The 21,711-nt window shown below is 42.3% G+C and overlaps 1 protein-coding gene across 4 annotated transcripts; it reads left to right on the top strand.

Moving 5' to 3' along the window:
* The first annotated feature begins 5,608 nt into the window (after positions 1–5,608).
* LOC106610272 (acidic leucine-rich nuclear phosphoprotein 32 family member B) lies at positions 5,609–21,711 on the top strand. 4 transcript variants are annotated; one of them, XM_014209530.3, is made up of 7 exons: positions 5,609–6,108; positions 11,520–11,669; positions 11,958–12,080; positions 17,595–17,772; positions 18,091–18,173; positions 18,273–18,315; positions 18,418–21,711. In XM_014209530.3, exons 1-7 carry the CDS (start codon positions 5,824–5,826, stop codon positions 18,468–18,470), a joined length of 915 nt encoding a protein of 304 aa, XP_014065005.3. In that variant the 5' UTR covers positions 5,609–5,823; the 3' UTR covers positions 18,471–21,711. The 4 variants fall into 4 exon arrangements, with proteins under 4 accessions (XP_014065005.3, XP_082834579.1, XP_082834578.1 ...); XM_082978453.1 differs by having other exon boundaries at positions 5,610–6,108; positions 18,421–21,711; XM_082978452.1 differs by having other exon boundaries at positions 5,611–6,108; positions 18,276–18,315.

Here is a 21,711-nt window from a genome sequence, read left to right as displayed (position 1 = left end):
AAGGCAAGTCCTTACAATGGAGCTAGACCTTTCTCTGGCCGTGGCTTCGGGTGACCTGTGACCTTGTGGTCAATGGCACAATTAAAGGCATTCTGCTTGACGGCTGTCTGGTGTTTGACCAGAACTTGACCGGGTTTATCATGACCACAAAGCCTGGGGACTGCGGCCTCAGATGTGTCTGTGCTCAGACCGTACTTCTTCATGGTTTTCAGCAGCAGGTCATTGATAGGACCGTTACCTACCTGAGCTGTGTACCACAGAGCCATGTGACCGTGCTTGTCGAGGTGGTTCAGGTCATAGTCCAGCGCTTGGAGGAACAGCCTAACCAAACCCAGACGCCCGTACAAGACCGCATACACCAGAGCGGTTCGACCGTGGCGGTCACAGAGCTCTGTGGACCAGGAGCATGCGTGCTACACCAAGGGACCAAGACTCCCCATCATGGAGGCAGCAGAGCATTAAAGGGGTCCTCCTCTCCTCATCCCTGCTGTTGACGTTAGCCCCAGCCTCGATTAGCCTTCTAGCTAGGATGAAGTCAGCCTTTAATATAGCCTGGTGGAGATTTAGTAGTCCCATTTCTTCCTAGGCAATTCAAGTCAGCTGGTGTAGGTGTTGTTATTGTTGTTTTCTCTCTGTTCAGTGAAGTCTTTACATCCGATTTAGCAACACACAATTAATTAGTTGTAATTTGCTGACCCTAAAAACAGTTTCTCCTCAAACGAAAATACCCACTGTGTGTGTGTGTGACTCTGAGCCTCCAACTCTCTCTCTCTCTCACACACACACACACACACACACACACACACACACACACACACACACACACACACACACACACTCACACACACACACACACACACACACACACACACACACACACACACACACACACACACACACACCAAGAATACAAAGTAGTAGTGTGAAAGAGTGACTTGCTGTTGCTATTGGAAAGGGGAGTGGTTCTAGTAGTAAATCTATGCCAGGCAATGAGAGGCCCACTCCACTCCATCCAACAATGACAAGTTGACCAATCCCACAGACTGTTGTCACACTGGATATAGACAGAGGGCAATTAAGTTCCCAATATAAAGCCCTGAATTTAAAAGACTTTGTACTGGATATCGGATTACTAAAACTGAGAGGTTGACAAAGGTCAAGGGAAATACTGGAAGCAATTTTGGAATCCATATCCTATCATAACGGAGATTATATTAAAGCTGTGCAACAATCTAACTTAGATAGTAATGGTAGTGAACACGCCTTTACTAAACAGAACTCAACCGTAAAGATTCTGATAATTGATAGTGTGCACTGCAGTGTACTGAGGTGCTTGCTCTCTTCCAGCCTAGAGGTGCTTGGAGTAAATGCCCTATAATGTAACTTACTTAGTCAAATAAAGTGGTACGATCATATGGTATAACCAACCATTTCAACGAGCACTCTATCTTTATAAGAAAAATAAAACAATGTTTTAATGAAACAATTTTAAAACAAAAATATAAACGCAGCATGTAACAATTTCAAGGATTTTACTGAGTTACAGTTCATATATGGAAATCAGTCAATTGAAATAAAAAAATGAGGCCCTAATCTATGGGTTTAACTTTAAAAAAAGAAGTAGGGGCGTGGATCAGAAAACCAGTCAGTATCTGGTGTGACCACCATTTACCTCATGCAGTGTAACACATCTTCTTCGCATAGAGTTGATCAGACTGTTGATTGTGGCCTATATCCAAGGTGAAGAAGAAGAGTCTGTCCTTACGGTGGCTCCTCCAATACACTGACCTGGGGTCAGCAGATAGGACCCCCCCTGATGGCGGCCGCAGCCTCCTATGGATCGCGCAGGAACCGGAACCTGGGTCGGTCACGAGATTCTAGAGAAACGGGGACATTCGTAGAAGAAGAAGCCAGTGAACATACATCTACTTTAACGATTATGGCAAAATGGATGACGGAGAAACATTACTTTTTTTTAATACCGTTGACTTTAGTTTGGTAGGATAGTTTAGGCATGAGACCCAATGTTATCTATACAAACCCACTGCAAAAACAATTGGCGCCACAATGGAGCTCTCTGGTGGATGAATGCACAACTCAGTCCTTTTAAAAAGCAATAAAGCTCTCAAGTCAACCTCAGCTCTGAGAAAATTCTATAGGCTTACCTGCACTGATGGGGGAAAGGAACTCCCCCAGCTCTCTCTCTGCATGGGGGATGAAGTGCACCTCCAGACTGGTCACAGAAGGCTCCCTGATCCAGCTGGGAACTCGGGGGAAAAAAAATCTCCAACTCGGAATTCCAAGTTGGGAACTCAGGCCTCTTTCTAGAGCTCCGAAGATGAAGATCCCTGACGCCATGATTCAACCTTCCTCTTTTCCGAGTTCCCAGTTATCTTGAAAGCACCATAAATCCAGAGAATGCCAGACTTTGGTGAAAGTTTCATGACAAAATTTGCCCACAAGAAGGACCCCAGCGCCACCTTCCTGTTCAAGTGAGCACAGCACAATGGTGAGTCCAAAAATGTATTGTATACTGCTGCATAAATTATGTAGTATGCCAGGGAGATAAGTATACTGTAGCTAAGAAAGTAATACTAAGTGTATGTTGTGTAGTAAGCTGTTAGTAGCCCATGTGCCTCACCCTAGTCAGCTGGTCCCTTTCCCCCTCAAAACAAAGCCTACTGTTCTGACTTGGTGGTGCACATTTAGCCTGTACCCTGTTTTAGAAAAATGTAATAATAAAATATTGTAAGGGCTTTCATTGTCTGCTTATATGCTTCTGACTTGGTGTACAGGGAAAATACTATAAGAACGGCCCATGTTCTGAATTCTGTTGCTGTACATTTCAAAAGTGCTGAACAAATAGATTTTTGACAACATCTGTCTTAGCTTGCTCATTAATGTCTTAATCAAAATTACGGATTGCCTCTTATCCGCTCAATGTTCCCTTATGCCATAGTTTGCACCTCTCAATTGTCAGTAGAGACCACATTTGTTTAAGCAAGTCAGCCATATCAGCATTTAAAAAAAAAAAATTTAAGCAGTAAATGAGGCTGAATGAACTGTTTCGCTACCAGACAAGGCTCCGCTGATAGCCAGGTGTAGCAGTGGTAAGGATTAATTCACTCCATGGTGCTGAAAAGAAATCTTTGCTGTTGGGACAGTTTGTGGGCACCGTTTGTCACCGTTATAGTGCAGTTAAGTATTGTTTCGTGTTGTGTTGTGTAGTGGCTTTGCTGGCATGCATCTAAAAAAAAAAAGGTTGAGTTTGCCCCACCAAGATTTACATGCTAAAATTATTTTACAACTTGGAGCAGCGCATCATGCCATTTAGGCTGGCATATTTTCAGTCTGCGTAATCTCAAACAGCCTACTGTCACTCACAGATTAAGATTTGAGGCAAATAAGGCTATTTTCTTGCCTGCGGAACCCCCCCCCCCTTCTATTTTGGACACTTATTCTTTGGACACTGTGTTAACAAACCTCCAGACGAGCTTCAATGCCATACAACACTCCTTCTGTGGCCTCCAACTGCTCTTAAATGCAAGTAAAACTAAATGCATGCTCTTCAGCCAATCGCTGCCTGCACCCGCCCGTCTAGCATCACTACTCTGGACGGTTCTGACTTAGAATATGTGGACAACTACAAATACCTAGGTGTCTGGTTAGACTGTAAACTCTCCTTCCAGACTCACATTAAGCATCTCCAATCCAAAATTAAATCTAGAATTAGCTTCCTATTTCGCAACAAAGCATCCTTCACTCATGCTGCAAAACATACCTTCGTAAAACTGACTATCCTACCAATCCTTGACTTGGGCAATGTCATTTACAAAATAGCCTCCAACACTCTACTCAGCAAGTTGGATGTAGTCTATCACAGTGCCATCCGTTTTGTCACCAAAGTCCCATATACTACCCATTGTTTGTTTGTTGGATTGATTGACCTCTTTACCGCATCCTCTGGCTGTAATCTCCAGGAGACACGTTTGATGTCAGCAGTGGTGTAACGAGTACTTAAATCATACTTGAGTAAAAGTAAAGTTACCTTAATAAAAAACGAGTCAAGTGAAAGTCACCCAGTAAAATACTGCTTGAGTAAAAGTATCTGGTTTTAAATCAAATCCAATTGTATTGGTCACATACACATGTTTAGCAGATGTCATTACGGGTGTAGCGACATGCTTGTGTACACAGTGGTGGGGGAAAAGTACTCAATAGGCATAATTGGCTAAGTAAAAGTAAATACTATGCATCAAATTCCTTATGTTAAACAAACCAGAAGACACGATTTTCTTTTTTTTTTCTTTTTTACGGAGAGACAGGGGCACGCCAACATTGACATCCTTTACAAACGCACTATTTGTGTTTAGTGAGTCTGCCATATCATAGGCAGTAAGGATGAGGTGTTATATTTGATAGGTGTGTGAATTGTTGTCCTGCCTGAGCATTTGCCTGTCAGGGAAAATTTATTGGAATAAAACGTACTTTTTCTTTAGGAATGTAGTGGAGTAAAAGTTTTCCAAAATATAAGTAGTAAAGTACAGATACCCCCCCCCCCAAAATGTTTTAAGTAGTACTTTAAAGTATTTGTACTTATACCACTGGCTGTCAACTAGCTACCTTGATCCAAAACTAAATATATATTTAACTTTTTAAATGTACTGTTTCATATTCTAATATTTGTCTTATTTATGCACTTGGTCATGTCTTGTACAGTATACTATCCTAGTGGCAGTCATATTTATGTGCCTGAATGCTAGGCTAGTATTCAGAAGCTATACAGCTAGCTAGCTACCTACCTACATGATATTAGCAACATATCATTCAGCTGGTGGAGATCCTTTATTTAATCCCTTATAATTTCTGCCAACTATATGAACAAGGTGATATTCAATTAATGGATGGTGTCAGAATGCACTGCTGTATTAAAGCAATTCAGAACTAAGTTGTTGACATGTTCTGTTGCAGATTCAAAGCCATATTAAGTCATTGCAGAATGTATCCATAATCATGAATGAATAAGCATATTTATTTGACAAAAATGCACCTAGTCACCCATCAATCACGTCAAACACCGGAAACTCAAACAATTACATTGTTTGCTATTTTGATTTATTTAAACCAATGCATACATATGCCTTTTATACATAACATAAAACATCTGAATTTAAGTAAACATATACAATGATTTATTCATCAGTGTCACAAGCCTGGGACATTGAAGAGCACTATATGAACTATTATTACTATCTGAGAGTGCATCGATTCTGCTTTTCCATTTTAGAACTTAGACCAGTACAAATAACACAATGTAAAACAGCATATTATTTTTACTGCTCTAATTACGTTGGTCACCAGTTTATAATAGCAATAAGGCATCTCGGAGGTTTGTGGTATATGGCCAATATACCAAGGCTGAGGGCTGTATCCAGGCACTTATTGCTTAAATATCAACCGGGAAGCCACAGATAGAACAAAGAAACAGATATTTCACCGGATGTATAAATGTGAAGCGTCAGCCTGGCGTTTCCACTCACTACATTCTCCAAATATGGCAATGAGAGGAAGCCCAGTGGCCGGCGGTGGGAGAAAATGGAACAAGACCGATTTTTAGCCTACATTCTGCAAATTTTCTCATGAAACATTTGATCTCAATACAGGGTTCTGTTCCCAAAACTCAAATCTGTTACAAACGGAGTGTACTAAGTTTTATAGACTTTACCCTTTGCTAAAAATTTTTTTTTTAAGTCAGTTGTTTAGGAGTGTAAAGGCGAATTGACCTAAGTATGCTGATTTGTATTTCCGGTTTTTATTTTCAATATGACGAAATTCGCACCTGACAAACGCTTGCACAATATGGCCGAGCCTAACCGTACCACAGACCGAATTGCAAACACGTCCAGCAGATTGCTAGGAAACGTGCTTCGGTTGACAACGTTCGGTTATATTCGGCCATTGTTTACATATTGTGCATCACGTGAAATGCAGCACATTGAAAATGCTCACCGGAATTACAACCGACAGACCAATATATACCTACCGGCGCCCCAAAAAGTCGGGCTGATAATACTTTCTTTTGGAAATGTTATCTCCACAACCGGTAAAGTACGTTTAAGTATAATTTTATTCAACATTCTGTCATGTAGAGCCTATTGCGTCTTTTTTACAGCGACTTATTTGACTGACGGCATGGAGTAACCATGGTAACAGTGATGTTTAGACATTGATACATTATATCAGCGTATTGTAAACAACAAACTGTCCTATCGGTTATTCGCTCGACTGATAGGCAATCCATTTCCCCCCAATACATTTGAATTGAAGATACAAAAAAATGTTTTCCGTTTATTTTCGCAATCCTTCACGTTGCTGTAGGGTAGGCGCAGACCTGGCTCTCAAGAGAAGATGGGCGATGTGCACACTGCCCACAAAATGAGATGGAAACTGAGGTGCACTTCCTACCCTCTTGCCAAATGTATCACCATATTAGAGACACATATTTCCCTCAGATTACACAGATACACAAATAATTAGAAAACCAATCCAATTAATAAACCTCCAAACAAGCTTCGATGCCATACAACACTCCCTCCATGGCCTCCAACGCTAGTAAAACTGATGCATGCTCTTCAACCCATCACTGCCCACGCCCGCCCGCCTAGCATCAATACTCTGGACGGTTCTGACTTAGAATATGTGGACAATTATAAATACCTAGGTGTCTGGCTAGATGGTAAACTCTCCTTCCAGACTCATAGTAAGCATCACCAATCCAAAATTAAATCTGGAATCGGCTTCCTATTTCGCAACAAAGCATCCTTCACTCACATACCCTCGTAAAACCGACTATCCTGCCGATCCTTGACTTCAGCGATGTCATTTACAAAATAGCCTCCAACACTCTACTCAGCAAATTGGATGTAGTCTATCACAGTGCCATCCGTTTTGTCACCAAAGTCCCATATACTACCCACCACTGCGACCTGTATGCTCTCGTTGGCTGATCCTCGCTACATATTCGTCGCCAAACCCACTGGCTCCAGGTCATCTATAAGTCTATGCTAGATAAAGCCCCGCCTTAACTCAGCTCAATGGTCACCATAGCTGCACCCACCCGTAGCACGCACTCCAGCAGGTATATTTCCCTAGTTATCCCCAAAGCCAACTCCTACTTTGGCCGCCTTTCCTTCCAGTTCTCTGCTGCCAATGACTGGAACGAATTGCAAAAAAATCACTGAAGTTGGAGACTTATCTCCCTCACTAACTTCAAGTACCGGCTGTCAGAGCAGCTTACAGATTGCTGTAGCTGTAAATAGCTCATCCAACTAACTACCTCATCCCCATATTTGTTTTTGGTTTTTTTCTGCTCTTTTGCACACCAGTATTTCCACTTGCACATCCTCATCTGCACATCTATCACTCCAGTGTTAATTTGCTAAATTGTAATTATTTTGCCACTATGGCCTATTTATTGCCTTACCTCCTTATTTCATTTGCACTCACTGTATACAGATTTTCTATTGTGTTATTGGCTGTACGTTTGTTTATCCCATGTGTAACTCTGTTGTTTTTGTCACACTGCTTTGCTTTATCTTGGCCAGGTTGCAGTTTTAAATGAGAACTTGATCTCAACTGGCCTACCTGGTTAAAAAAAGGTGAAATAAAAAAAATAAAAAATCCCATATCTATTGGGTGAAATACCACAGTGTGCCATCAAAGTTACACGATTTATGACCTGTTGCCACAAGAAAAGGGCAACCAGTGAAGAACAAACACCATTGTAAATACAACCCATATTTGTTTATTTTCCCTTTTGTACTTTAACTATTTGCACATCGCTACAACACTGTATATAGCCATAATATGACGTTTGAAATGTCTCTATTCCATTGGAACTTTTGTGAGTGTAATTTTTACTGATCATTTTATACTGTTAATATCACTTTTGTTTATTATCTATTTCGCTTGCTTTGGCAATGTTAACATGTTTCCCATGCCAATAAAGCCCTTAAATTGATTGCTAACAAAAAGCATTGCATGTGTCCTTTTTGTTAGCAATCAATTTGTCATTAGTGACTGAACAGCGGGCAAGTGAAGGTAGAACTGTATTGTGCGGTTCTTCCTCGTGGCAGCTGGTTTAAAGAAACAACCGCGGTGCCTCGACATAAAACATCATGCAACCAAATACCTTTATTGATGGCTCCACTCGACAGCCTTATCAATGTTTCACTTTGTCGGTGTGCAAATCATGATCGTTTGACGTTCAATGTTAACTTTCTTCAACCTTTTTATCAAGCTTTTGATTGAGCAACGACTGACCCTGAATATTAGACGTGATGTAACATTTTGTAGCTACGAACTGAGAGTTTCTAGTATTCATACAAAAGTCAGAAAAACCATCAGTGGAACAATAACCACACATTATTGAAGTCCAGATTTTGTGTATTGACCTTTTTTTTTTTTTTCATCATGAAGTTCAGATTCAAGATTTCTTACAGATTCAAAACAAAAAAAAAAGCTTTGATGCAGCAAGTTATAGTTGCCAATATGTGATCATTCTGAACATGTTTCCCACAACCCTTTTGCATATAGTGTGGCAGGTAGCCTAGCTGTTAGAGCATTGGTCCAGTAACCCAAAGGCCGCTAGTTTGAGTCCTCGAGCCGACAAAGGGAAAAATCTGTGGATGTGCCCTTGAGCAAGGCACTTAACCCCAATTGTTCCACGGTCGCCATTGATAATGGCACACCTAGGCCGTGACCTGACCCTCCAAGGATGTCTCGGGGCGAGTGGGATATGCAAAAAAACTAATTTCCAATTCATACGTGTATTACAGTTTTTTTCTAACTGCTAACACACGTTTTCAAAACTGTCTCCTTTTTTCAAAACTCTACACACAATTCCCAAAACTGCACACGCAAAATGCCTCACATCTCCTTCAAAATGTAACACTGCATTCAAAATGCCATAAACGCATGTCAGAATGAAGCGTTTGCATCAAATGGCAAACACTGCTTTCATAATAGTACATTTTTGGATATACCATGTAAACACTGTTGTTCTAAAGCTCTTTGGTCTTTCATAGGCTTATGTCTACATTTCAATACTATGTTCTACAGTGAAAGTAATCTGCTGAGAGGGGTAACAAGTACACTGTAAACGCCAATGCAATGTAGAAACAGAAAATATTTATTAGGCCAAACATTACTGTTGTATACAGTAGCATACAACAAAACCATAAATGTATGTAAACCAAAAGTATATTCTTTAGAATACAGTAAAGAACACAAGTGTGTGTGTGTGGGGTCCTGGGGGGGGCAGTCCAGGAATTGGTAGGGGGGGGGGGCAGTCACCAGTGCTAAGCTACGCTTCAGCTCTTCTCTGGAAGGGGTCTGGCCACAATAGTTCGTCCACATCACAAGATACTTCCCTCGATGTTTGGCAAGAGAATACGTATCTCCTAGCATGGCGTATCCAACCTTGGACAGAGGCAACCTCTATGTCCCCACATGCGTCCTCCATTGCCTGGAGAAGCGGCATGCGGGCATAGGGTTGGCGATCACTTTCCAGCGCCAGGCTGAGAAGAATTCCTCTATGGGATTTAGAAAAGGTGAATATGGGGGTAGGTACAAAACTACATTGTGGATGGGTGGCAAACCAGTTTTGGACCAGAACAGCCTGGTGAAAACTAACATTGTCCCATAAAACCACAAATCTAGCAGGCTCCTGATCTGGATCAGGGACAAGCATTGTGTAAATTGCATCCAGAAAAGTGAGCATATGGCCGGTGTTGTACGGACCCAGTGTGGCATTGTGATGGAGGACCCCGTTTTGAGTGATGGCAGCACACATAGTTATATTACCCCCACGCTCTCCAGGGACATTGGTAATTGCCCTCTGTCCTATTACATTTCTTCTGCGGCGCCTGGTTTTGGTGAGGTTGAAGCCAACCTCATCCACATAAATAAATTCATGGCGAATTACATGGGCATCCAGCTCCAATACTCTCTGTAACAGACAAAATGATATACAGATGAGTAGATATGGTATGTCTGAAGTACTGGAAGTAGTGTTGCATACATACCTCTACAATGTCATGTCGCATATTCTTGACTCTGTCAGAGTTTCTCTCAAATGGCACCTTGTAAAGTTGTTTCATCGTCACTCGGTGCCGTTGGAGGATGCGTTGTATGGTCGACAGGCTTACAGCAATTGATGTTAAATATGGTGTCATTATTCAAGATATGCTCTTATCTCTCGAATCCTAATTGCATTGTTGGCCAAAACCATATTTATAATTGCAGTCTCGTCCTCGTCCTCCATGATATCTTTGCCTTTCCACTCTGTACAGAATTCAAACACAGCATGTGTTCAGCATAGGAACTGTAAACAATGTACAAAAAAATGTAGTACAGCATGATAACCAACCTCATTCATTCAATGCAGTGCAGTAAATGGATGGCTTATAGTTACAAATGTTTATGCAATACTATGCAGTCATACGTATTTTACAGTACATTACTGTAATGCTAAAATAGTCATTAGATAGTTTCATACCTGTTCTCATTTCTGAAGGTTCGAATTATGGACGCCACTGTAAATCGACTCAAGTTGGGCTGGACTCTCAGTCCAGCCTCTCATGGTCAAACCGTGGTTGATCACATGATCAACAAGTGTTTCCCTAATCTCATCAGAGATGACTCTCCTTCCTTCTCTTCTTTGCCCTCGTCCTCCTCTTCCTCCTACTCCTCCTCCTCTTCCAACTCTTCGTCTTTTGAATTTGTCCTCGTTGTTGTCCCCTTCCTCTCCCTCCTACTCCTCTTGCTCTCTGTCCATTGTATAAAACAGGTAATCTGACCTTTGACCTATTCATAGGCCTATACTACAGTAAAGCAGTGATTGGCTAGTGATCAGTTAAGCAATTAGTGTTTGCACATGTGAGGACTGTGTGTGTGTGACCTGGTGAATAAGTGTAGCATTTTGATTGGTTGTGTTTGGAAAAGGAATGCAAGTCACTTCCTGTTAGATTTTTGTGTTTTAGGTAGAGAATTCTGCGTAGTGTTTTGAAAAAAGTGTTTTATGCAATTGACAACTGAGTCAAAGGCTGAGAAATATTTGGTGTGTAGTTTTGCACTTTGAGTGAGAGGTTTCAAAAATCGTGTGACATGAAAAGATTTTGTGTGTAAGTAGTTGGGAAAAAAACTGCAATGCACACTAATATATGTGTCAAATTGAACAAATATAAGCACCCACCAAATTATTATATATGCATAAAATTACATTTGAATGTGTGCATTCTCAATTTTGAGTGTTTGTAGTGCAGCTGTAAACTATATATTTATTTATTTATTTATATTTATATTTATATATATATATATATATATATATATATTTATATATATATATATTTATATATATATATATTTATATTTATTTATATATATATATATATATATTTATTTATTTATATATTTATTTATTTATTTATTTATATATATATATTTTTTTATCCTTATAGGTACGGGAACTTGTCCTGGACAACTGCAGATCAAATGAAGGAAAAATCGAAGGCCTCACAGCAGAATTCATCAATCTGGAATTCCTCAGTTTGATAAACGTTGGTTTAGTCTCAGTCTCCAACCTTCCCAAACTTGAGAAACTCAAGAAGGTAAAGTTTTGCGTTTAGATTTTTTTTTTTTTACTCAAGCTCACACTTACATTTACAGTAAAAAAAATGTACACATTTGTGTTGTTGGGGCGGGTCGAAAAAGCTGCTGACTATGTTTCTAATGCCACTTGTATAATGCACTACCTCTTGAGGGCCCTGGTCTAAAGTAGTGCTCTATGTAAGGAATGGGGTTCCATTTGGGACGTAGTCATTATTTTCTGAAAGACTGTTACTTACTTTGGTGTTTTTGGACAGAAGTGACTGATATATCTTCACATTATGTTGCAGTTGGAACTCAGCGACAACAGAATCTCTGGTGGCCTTGACGTGCTAGCAGAGAAACTCCCCAACCTCACACATCTAAATCTAAGCGGGAACAAACTGAAAGACATCAGCACATTGGAACCTTTGGTAGGTACACCAAACTCCCGGTAGAGCACAATACAGTGCGACATCATCTCATTGTCTCAGGCTATGTCTCAAATGACACTATTCCCTATATAGAGTTTTGACCATAGACCTAGTTGGCAGTGTGATGTTTGTTTCCCTATGTTAGTAAAGTTAGTGCCGACAGACACGGCAGCTCTGCTTCAAGCTCCTAAGCAACTTTGCAGTATTTTGTTATTAGCCCAGAAAGTTTTGTGTTATTACATGCAGCCTGAAATAACATTTGGATATCAGAGCAGTGGTCACTCACCAGCATTACGACCAGGAATACGACTTTCCCAAATTTGATCCTTTGTTCGCACCCCCCAGGGGCAATTTAATTTATCCCAGAGGCTGCTCCAAGACACCGCCGGCGGAGAAGAGGTATTCGGAGTGGACTTCTAGTCCGACTCATGAGGCGTGCACACCATTCACCGCTTCTGAGTATATTACTCGCTAATGTTCAGTCTCTGGACAATAAAGTAGACGAGCTCAGGGTGAGGATCTCCTTCCAGAGAAACATCAGGGACTGTAACATACTCTGTTTCACGGAATCATGGCTCTCTTGGGATATACTGTCCCCGTCCATACTGCCAGCTGGGTTCTCAGTTCATTGTACAGACAGGAATAAAGAACTCTCCGGGAAGAAGAAAGTCGATGGTGTATGTTTCATGATTAACTACTCATGGTGTGTTTGATAACATACAGACACTCAAGTCCTCTTGTTCACCCGATCTAGAATACCTCACAATCAAATTCCGACTGTATTATCTCCCAAGAGAATTCTCTTCGGTTATAGTCACAGCCGTGTATATTCCCCCTCAAGCCGATACCATAAACTGGAAACCACATCCCGAGGCAGCATTTATTGTAGCTGGGGATTTTAACAAAGCAAATTTGAGCAAAACGGTACCAAAGTTCTATCAACACATTGACTGTAGTACTCGCTTAGGAAAAACACTAGACCACTGCAACTCGCCCTTTCGAGATGCCTCCCTTTGGCAAATCCGATCACGACTCCATTTTGCTCCTTACTTCCTGTTTGAGTTTCTGCCTCTAGGAAGGATCTGTTTTAAGGTCTATTCAACGCTGGCTTGACCAATCAGAATCCATGCTTCAAGATTGTTTTGATCACATGGACATGTTCCGGGTAGCCTCTGAGAATAACATTTGACGTATACACAGACACGGTGACTGAGTTCATCATTAAGTGTATTGGGGATGTTGTTCCCGCAGTGACTATTAAAACCTACCCTAACCAGAAACCGTGGATAAATGGCAGCATTCGTGCAAACCACTGAATTTAACCAAGGCAAGTTGATTGGGAATATGGTCAAATACAAACAGTGTAGTTATTCACCCCGTAAGGCAATCAAACAGGCGCAACATCAGTACAGCGACAAAGTGGAGTCGCAATTCAATGGCTCAGACATGAGCCGTATGTGGCAGGGTCTACAGACAATCACTGATTACAAAAGGAAAACCACCCACTTCGGGACACTGACGTCTTGCTCCCCGACAAGCTAAACACCACCTTCGCCCGCGTTGAGGATAACACAGTGCCACCGACGTGGCCCACTCCCAAGGACTGTAAGCTCTCCTTCTCCGTGGCCGACGTGAGTAAGACATTTAAGCGTGTTAAACCTCGCAAGGCTGCCGGCCCAAACGGCATCCCTAGCTGCATCCTCAGAGCATGCGCATAGCAGCTGGCTGGAGTGTTTATGGACATATTCAATCTCTCCCTATCCCAGTCTGCTGTCCCCACTTGCTTCAAGATGTCCACCATTGTTCCTGTACCCAAGTAAGCGAAAGTCATTTAGTTCAGTTACCATCGACCCATAGCACTCACTTCTGTCATCATGAAGTGCTTTGAGAGGCTGGGTAAGGATCATATCACTTCTACCTGACACCCTAGACCAGGCCTGGACAAAGGCCGGCCCGGGGGCCGTATGCGGCCCGCGACCTGACTCAATACGTCCCGCGGAATCATGTTAAGATCACAAAGAATTTGCGATAGTAAAGTTTTGAAAAACGTATTTGTTTTTCAAATTAAAAGCCCAATGAATACTCTCCTTTGTGTAATGATTTAACTCCCACCGCTTGTGGGACATTTATTTTTGAGGGCCTGTATAAATAACAACTGCACGAGGACAGACAGTGACTGACAGGCTGACACACACATCACAGTTACAAATAGTAGCTAGCTAGAAATTGCGCAAAAATTTGTTTTTCAAAGAAAAGGAATGTAGACAATGAATGTAGGGTGTTCCAGCAAGAGTGGACATCGAAATATTTCTTTATTGAGGTATTAGGGAAAGCTGTGTGCAAAGAGGATCGCTGTCTTGAAAGACTACAACTTGTTCTGACACTTCTAGACGAAGCATGCAGAGAAATATAGGAATATGTCTTCTGAGCAGCGGGCAAGTGCATCGAAAGAGTTGCTTTCTCAGTTGCAGAAGCAGCAAGGACTTTTCACAAAACTGCATTCAGCAAATGACGGAATTGCGAGAGCTACTTATGTACTGTCCCACAAAATGGCTAAACATAGCAAGCCATTCGCTGAGGGCGAATTCATTCAACAATGTTTGATTGACTCTGCAGCAATACTTTGCCTCGACAAGAAAGAGTTGTTTGAAAATGTTTCCCTGTCAAGACGAACAGTGACACGGCGTGTTGAGAATATGGAACAGTTGAAAGACAGGGTAAAAGATTTCTCCTTGGCCCTGGATGAGAGCAGTGATGCACGTGACACGGCGCAGTTGTTGATATTCTTACGAGGCATAACCCCAGACTACAGAGGAGCTTGCTTCAGTGCAGTCAATGAAGTGCACAACCACAGGGAAAGATTTGTTGGAGGAGGTTAATAAGTGTGTGGCAAAGCTGGGACTGTGACCACTGATGGGTGCCCAAACTTGACAGGAGAAAACGTTGGCCTTTTGAAAAGGATACAAGATCAAATAGCTGAGCTGAACCCAGATCAGAAAATTAGTTTCGTGCATTGCATTATTCATCAGGAGGTGCTCTGTAAATGTGTTCTGAAAATGAGCTATGTTGTGGATACAGTCACTAAAGTGGTGAACTTTAAAGAGCGAAATCTTTAAACCACAGGCAGTTTGTCTCACTGTTGGAAGGGTCATGCAGAGCTCCCCTACCACACAAACGTGAGATGGCTGAGTTTGGGGAAGGTGCTTAAAACGGTGTGGGACCTGAAGTCGGAGATTGAGTTTTTGCAAATGAAAGGAAAATATGTGGATTTCCCGTAACTGCAGGATCAAGAATGGTTGGCTGATTTTGCCTTTACCGTGGACTTCATGGCCCTCATGAATGAACTGAATTCCAAACTACAAGGTAAGGGCTTTTTTACACAGCCTGGTCAAAACCTTCAAGAGAAAATTACTCCTCCTGACCAGCCAAGTAGAAGCCAACAATCTCACCCACCTTCCAACACTACTAGTCTGTTCCCTATCAGATGACCAGCGGGAGAAGTATACATTGCTGCTGCGTGCTTTGAGCTGTGAGTTTTCTCCTCGTTTTGAGGATTTAAGTGTTGGAAAATGACATGCTGTTGGTTTCCTCTCCTTTCACCTTCAATGTGGATAACGCTCCCACTGACCTGCAACTTGAGCTTATCCATCTTCAGTCTGATGCAGTGATTGTTTTGAATAATTCTCCAATGTCACTGACGACGTTCTATGCGTGTCTCGAACAAAACTTTCCAAAGATTAGGAGTCATGCTCAGAAGATGTTTGTACTGTTTGGGTCAACCTATGTATGTGAACAGACATTTTCTGTGACAAAATATAACAAGTCAAGGCCCAGATCATCTCTTACTGACTCCCACCTTTCAGCAATCCTGCACATAGCGATGTCAGAAACTACACCAGACTTCACTGCTCACACTGAGTAGTTTAAATGTAATGTTGAGCTCTAACTTGTTTTTGTGCATACCCGTTAACCAGAGTTCTGTCCGTGGTGCTGAATGCACAGTGTACTTTTCCCTCCGTATAGTTAATTGCATGTTTAATAATGAAAATACCTACCAAAAGGAGAACATGGATGTGGTTTATTTCTGTGCATGTTAAAGTAAAATAAGTACCATATTACTGTAAATTACGTCCAGATATATCTGTGAACACAGTCATACACATGATGTATAATCCTGTAATATGCAAAAATATATTCTGTCGCCCTCCATGGAAAATAATTGCCCAGGCCTGCCCTAGACCCACTTCAATTTGCTTACCGCCCCAATAGATCCACAGACAATGCAATCACCATCGTACTGCCCTATCCCATCTGGACAAGAGGAATACCTACATCTGAATGCTGTTCATTGACTATAGCTGACTGCATGCCCACGCACGCCTCCAACTCAATCATCAAGTTTGCAGACGACACAACAGTAGTCGGCCTGATTACCAACAATGACGAGACCGCCTACAGGGAGGAGGTGAGGGCCCTGGCGGAGTGGTGCCAGGAAAATAACCTCTTCCTCAACAAAACGAAGGAGCTAATCGTGGACTTCAGGAAACAGCAGAGGGAGCACCCCCCTATCCACATCCACGGGACCGCAGTGGAGAAGGTGGAAAGCTTCAAGTTCCTCGGCGTACACATCACTGACAATCTGAAATGGTCCACCCACACAGACAGTGTGGTGAAGAAGGCGCAACAGCGCCTTTTCAACCTCAGGAGGCTGAAGAAATTCGGCTTGGCCCCTAAGACCCCCACAAACTTTTACAGATGCACAATTGAGAGCATCCTGTCGGGCTGTATCACCGCCTGGTACGGCAACTGCACTGACTGCAACCACAGGGCTCTTCAGAGGGTGGTGCGGTTTGCCCAATGCATCACCGGGGGCACACTGCCTGGCCTCCATGACACGTACAGCACCCGATGTCACAGGAAGGCCAAAAAGATCATCAAGGACATCAACCACCCGAGCCACAGCCTGTTCACCCCTCTATCATCCAGAATGCGAGGTCAGTACAGGTGCATCAAAGCTGGGACCGAGAGACTGAAGAACAGCTTCTATCTCAAGGCCATCGGACTGTTAAATCACTAGCCGGCTACTACCCGGTTACTCAACCCTGCACCTTAGAGGCTGCTGCCCAATATACATAGACATGAAATCACTGGCCACTTTTTAATAATGGCACACTAGTCACTTTAATAATGTTGACATACTGCTTTACTCGTTTGTGTGTGTATATACTGTATTCTATTCTACTGTATTTTAGTCAATGCCACTCCGACATTGCTCGTCCTAATATTTATATTTCTTAATTCCATTCTTTTACTTTTGTGTATTGTGAATTGTTAGATATTAGTGTACTGTTGGAGCTAGGAACACAAGCATTTCGCTACACCCGCAATAACATCTGCTAAATATGTCTGTGACTAATTTGATTTGATGTGGCACTCTGCTATAAAATCTAATGAGAGATTTATTCAGGCAGTGTTGTTCACCCCCTAAATCCCCTAACCCATTCGGTCCCACAGAAAAAGCTGGACAGCCTGAAGTCTCTGGACTTGTTCAACTGTGAGGTGACCAACCTGAACGACTACAGGGAGAGTGTGTTCAAGCTGCTCCCTCAGCTCACCTACCTGGACGGGTACGACGTGGAGGACCGAGAGGCATCCGACTCGGACGGAGAGGTGGACGATGTGGACGATGAGGGTGGGCAGCCATTTAGTTTTCTTGTTGAGGGAATACGAGGAAGTGCAGATGTGAGTGGAATGGGGGTGCTCAGTCGGTAGATCATTGCGCTTGCAAAGTTAGGATGGTGGGTTTAATTCCCAGGACCACCCATACATAAAATGTATGCTTGCATGACTAAGTCGCTTCGGTTAAAAGCATCTGCTAAATGGCATATTATATATTACAATATATATAAGTATATCGTGGGTGTTTTGTCATTCAAGGGAACTCTATTGTATATTTGTAAGGTTTGTCAGCATGTATCTGTGTGACTGACAATGGATGTGATATATTTAGAAGGGAATGAGGATGGAAAGGAGGAGGACGGTGATGAAGAGGGAGTAGTAGGAGAGGAGGGTGAGGTCAGCGGAGATAAGGAGGTAAAACCTTTTTTGGTTTGTTTGTGACCAATAGTTTAAAAATATCAATATGGTTTGAGAGCTCTGTGGATGCTGATCTGCTCTGTCACTTCTCTCGAGGAGGAAGACCTTGGCATTGATGATAAGGACAACGATGAAGATGGTATGTCATTCTCATACTTTTTGTCACAAGCTCATGTTTCACGTTTGGATACTTTACTAAGTACAGTATCATAGCATAATAAGCCTTTCCCATTTCTCCCAGAAGTCAAGGCTGTCCAAGGAGAGAAGAGAAAGCGAGAGCCTGACGACGATTAAGAGCAAAAAACGAAAGCACAAAGTTACCAACCCCTTCCCTCTCCAATAGTAGTTACATAGGATGAGCCTTGACTAGAATACAGCATATACATATGAAGTGGGTAAAACAGTATGTAAACATTATTAAAGTGACCAGTGTTCAAAGACTATGTACATAGGGCAGTAGTCTAAGGTGTAGGGTTGAGTACCGGGTGGTAGCCAGCTAATAACAGTGACTAAGTTCAGGGCAGGGTACTGGGCGGAGGCCGGCTAGTGGTGACTGGGTAACAGTCTGATGGTCTGGAGATAGAAGCTGTTTTTCAGTCTCTCGTTCCCAGCTTTGATGCACCTGTACTGTCTTCGCCTTCTAGATGGTAGTGGGTTGAACAGGCCATGGCTCGGTTCCTTGATGATCTTCTTGGCCTTCCTGTGACACCGGGTGCTGTAGATGTCCTGGAGGCTAGGCAATGTGCCCCTGGTGATGCGTTGGGCTAACCTCATCACCCTCTGGAGAGCCTTGCGGTTGCGAAAGGTGCAATTGCCGTACCAGGCGGTGATGCAGTCGGACAGGATGCTCTCAATGGTGCATCTGTAGAAGATTGTGAGGGTATTAGGGGCCAAACCAAATTTCTTCAGCGTTTTCATGAAGTTTTTTCGTACTGAACGCAGCCCTGGTGATTTCTACTCCCAAACTAATGAAAATAAAATGGTGACACCATTAAAATATAATTTTCCCCATCCAAAAATGAGCCAAACAACATATTGGTCCATATCATGCTGGTGTTATTTAGCAATAAGCATGATCACCCCATGCCTCCTCACCTCCCTCAATTGAACGAACTGCTATTATTGTTACACACAAATATGGTATACGAATACCTTCCATATTGAAATAAAGGAGAAAATTGGCTTACTGCTTTGCAATTTCTATCAATAAAGAAATGGGGTGGGCCAATTTCTTTAGATTTTCTCAATTGAAATAAAGATGGTTCTGGAAGTATTCTTGGGGTGTTTGTTAGGTTGCATAAACATGAGTGCTTTTCCCCCCACAATTATGGCCTTAAAATGTGTTTTATAAACATAAATGAGGATAGGTTGCTGCGGCTTGTCAGTCTGAGATGGGCAGGCTGCTCATGACTAAGGGAAGAGCTACTTTTAAAAAATGACACGTAACGAACTACAAAACAATGTCTGGCTTTTAAACAGACACGTTCTTCTCTTTTGTCCGCTTCTCCGGGTCCTTAGTGTACAAGAGGAAGTAGTGTGCTGTGCCCCACCCCACGTTTTATATTTTTCTGAGTGGCTGTTAGATTTAAGTCAAAACTATGTAAATACCTGAATGTTTGTTTAGCAAAGATCAACAACAAAGGGGTGTTTCTACAGGTATTTCATTTTGAATAAATTTGCAGACATTTCTAAACTTGTTTTCACTTGGTCATTATGGGGTATTGTGTGTAGATGGGTGAGGGGAAAAAATGATTTAATCCATTTTGAATTCAAGCTGTAACACAACAATGTGGTATAAGTCAAGGTGAATGAACACTGTAAATAGTGTGATATTACTCTCCTTTTCTACTATCTTTCAATGTATACCAATGTTTAAAATATTTAACAATGTTTACATTTTTTGTATTGCAACAGTTGTGAAAGACAATGACAAAGAACTTTTGTGTAATTATTGTGTTACATAGTGTGTTAGGCATCTGTGATAAATTGATGTCATAGATAATCTAGTATTGCAGGTTCCCCGAGTACCTTAGTCCTTGATTGACGAACTTAACAAGGAGTCATCTAACAATTCAAAATAATATCAGACGTGAGTCACATTTTAAATGATATTTTTCTCTCTATGCCAGGCTATGAAGAAGACAAATTACATTGACTCCTGAGGTGTTGAACTGTTGCTCATAGCAACCCTGGTTATTATCTATGAGCGTTGGAACATCTTGAATATCGATAAGGCCTCAGTGGTCACATGTACTATTAACTCTGCACCCAGCACAGCTAGAAGAGGACTAGCCCCCCCTCAGAGCCTGGTTCCTCTGCACCCAGAACAGCTAGAAGAGGACTAGCCACCCCTCAGAGCCTGGTTCCTCTGCACCCAGCACAGCTAGAAGAGGACTAGCCACCCCTCAGAGCCTGGTTCCTCTGCACCCAGCACAGCTAGAAGAGGACTAGTCACCCCTCAGAGCCTGGTTCCTCTGCACCCAGAACAGCTAGAAGAGGACTAGCCACCCCTCAGAGCCTGGTTCCTCTGCACCCAGAACAGCTAGAAGAGGACTAGCCTCCCCTCAGAGCCTGGTTCCTCTGCACCCAGCACAGCTAGAAGAGGACTAGCCACCCCTCAGAGCCTGGTTCCTCTGCACCCAGCACAACTAGAAGAGGGCTAGCCTCCCCTCAGAGCCTGGTTCCTCTGCACCCAGAACAGCTAGAAGAGGACTAGCCTCCCCTCAGAGCCTGGTTCTTCTGCACCCAGCACAGCTAGAAGAGGACTAGCCTCCCCTCAGAGCCTGGTTCTTCTGCACCCAGCACAGCTAGAAGAGGACTAGCCTCCCCTCAGAGCCTGGTTCCTCTGCACCCAGCACAGCTAGAAGAGGACTAGCCACCCCTCAGAGCCTGGTTCCTCTGCACCCAGCACAGCTAGAAGAGGACTAGCCTCCCCTCAGAGCCTGGTTCCTCTGCACCCAGAACAGTCTGGTTCCTCTCTTGGTTTAATCCTAGGTTTAGGATTTCTAGGGAGTGTTTCCTAGATGCTGTGCCTCTGCATATGCATCGATTGGTCTTAGGTTTTAGACTGGGTATCTGTAAAACACTGCTGATGCAAAAAGGGGTTTTAAGAAATACATTTTTTTGATTGACAATTCCTGGGTGTGTCTCACCTGTAACAATAATAATGATTTTTATAATAAAAATTATTATTATTATGCTACAGAAATTGTCAAAGTCTTGTCGCACTCAAACCCAGGCCTTATAGATAAACCCACAAAATGTCATTCTATATTGAAAATAGGTACATTCTGAAAGAGTATGTTGATGTGATAAGACAATTTTATTCACATCTGAATTTAGGAGAACTTTATTTTACTTACATTTTAGTAAGTATGTTGTCTTATACCATGCTAATATGTTACCAAGCAATGCAAGTAGATTTGGAATGAACGCCAAAACAGTGGTGTGTCTTTTTGATCCAGAATACCAAAAGGCATCATATAATGCACAGCCACATGCAAATCCTCTGCCAATAAAACATTTAAAACCTTAA

This window comes from Salmo salar, chromosome 08, assembly GCF_965601325.2.
Source record: "Salmo salar chromosome 08, fSalSal1, whole genome shotgun sequence".
Taxonomy (NCBI): domain Eukaryota; kingdom Metazoa; phylum Chordata; class Actinopteri; order Salmoniformes; family Salmonidae; genus Salmo; species Salmo salar.
The sequence above is the reverse complement of the archived record's forward strand: the minus strand, read 5'-3'. Positions and strand labels throughout refer to the sequence as shown.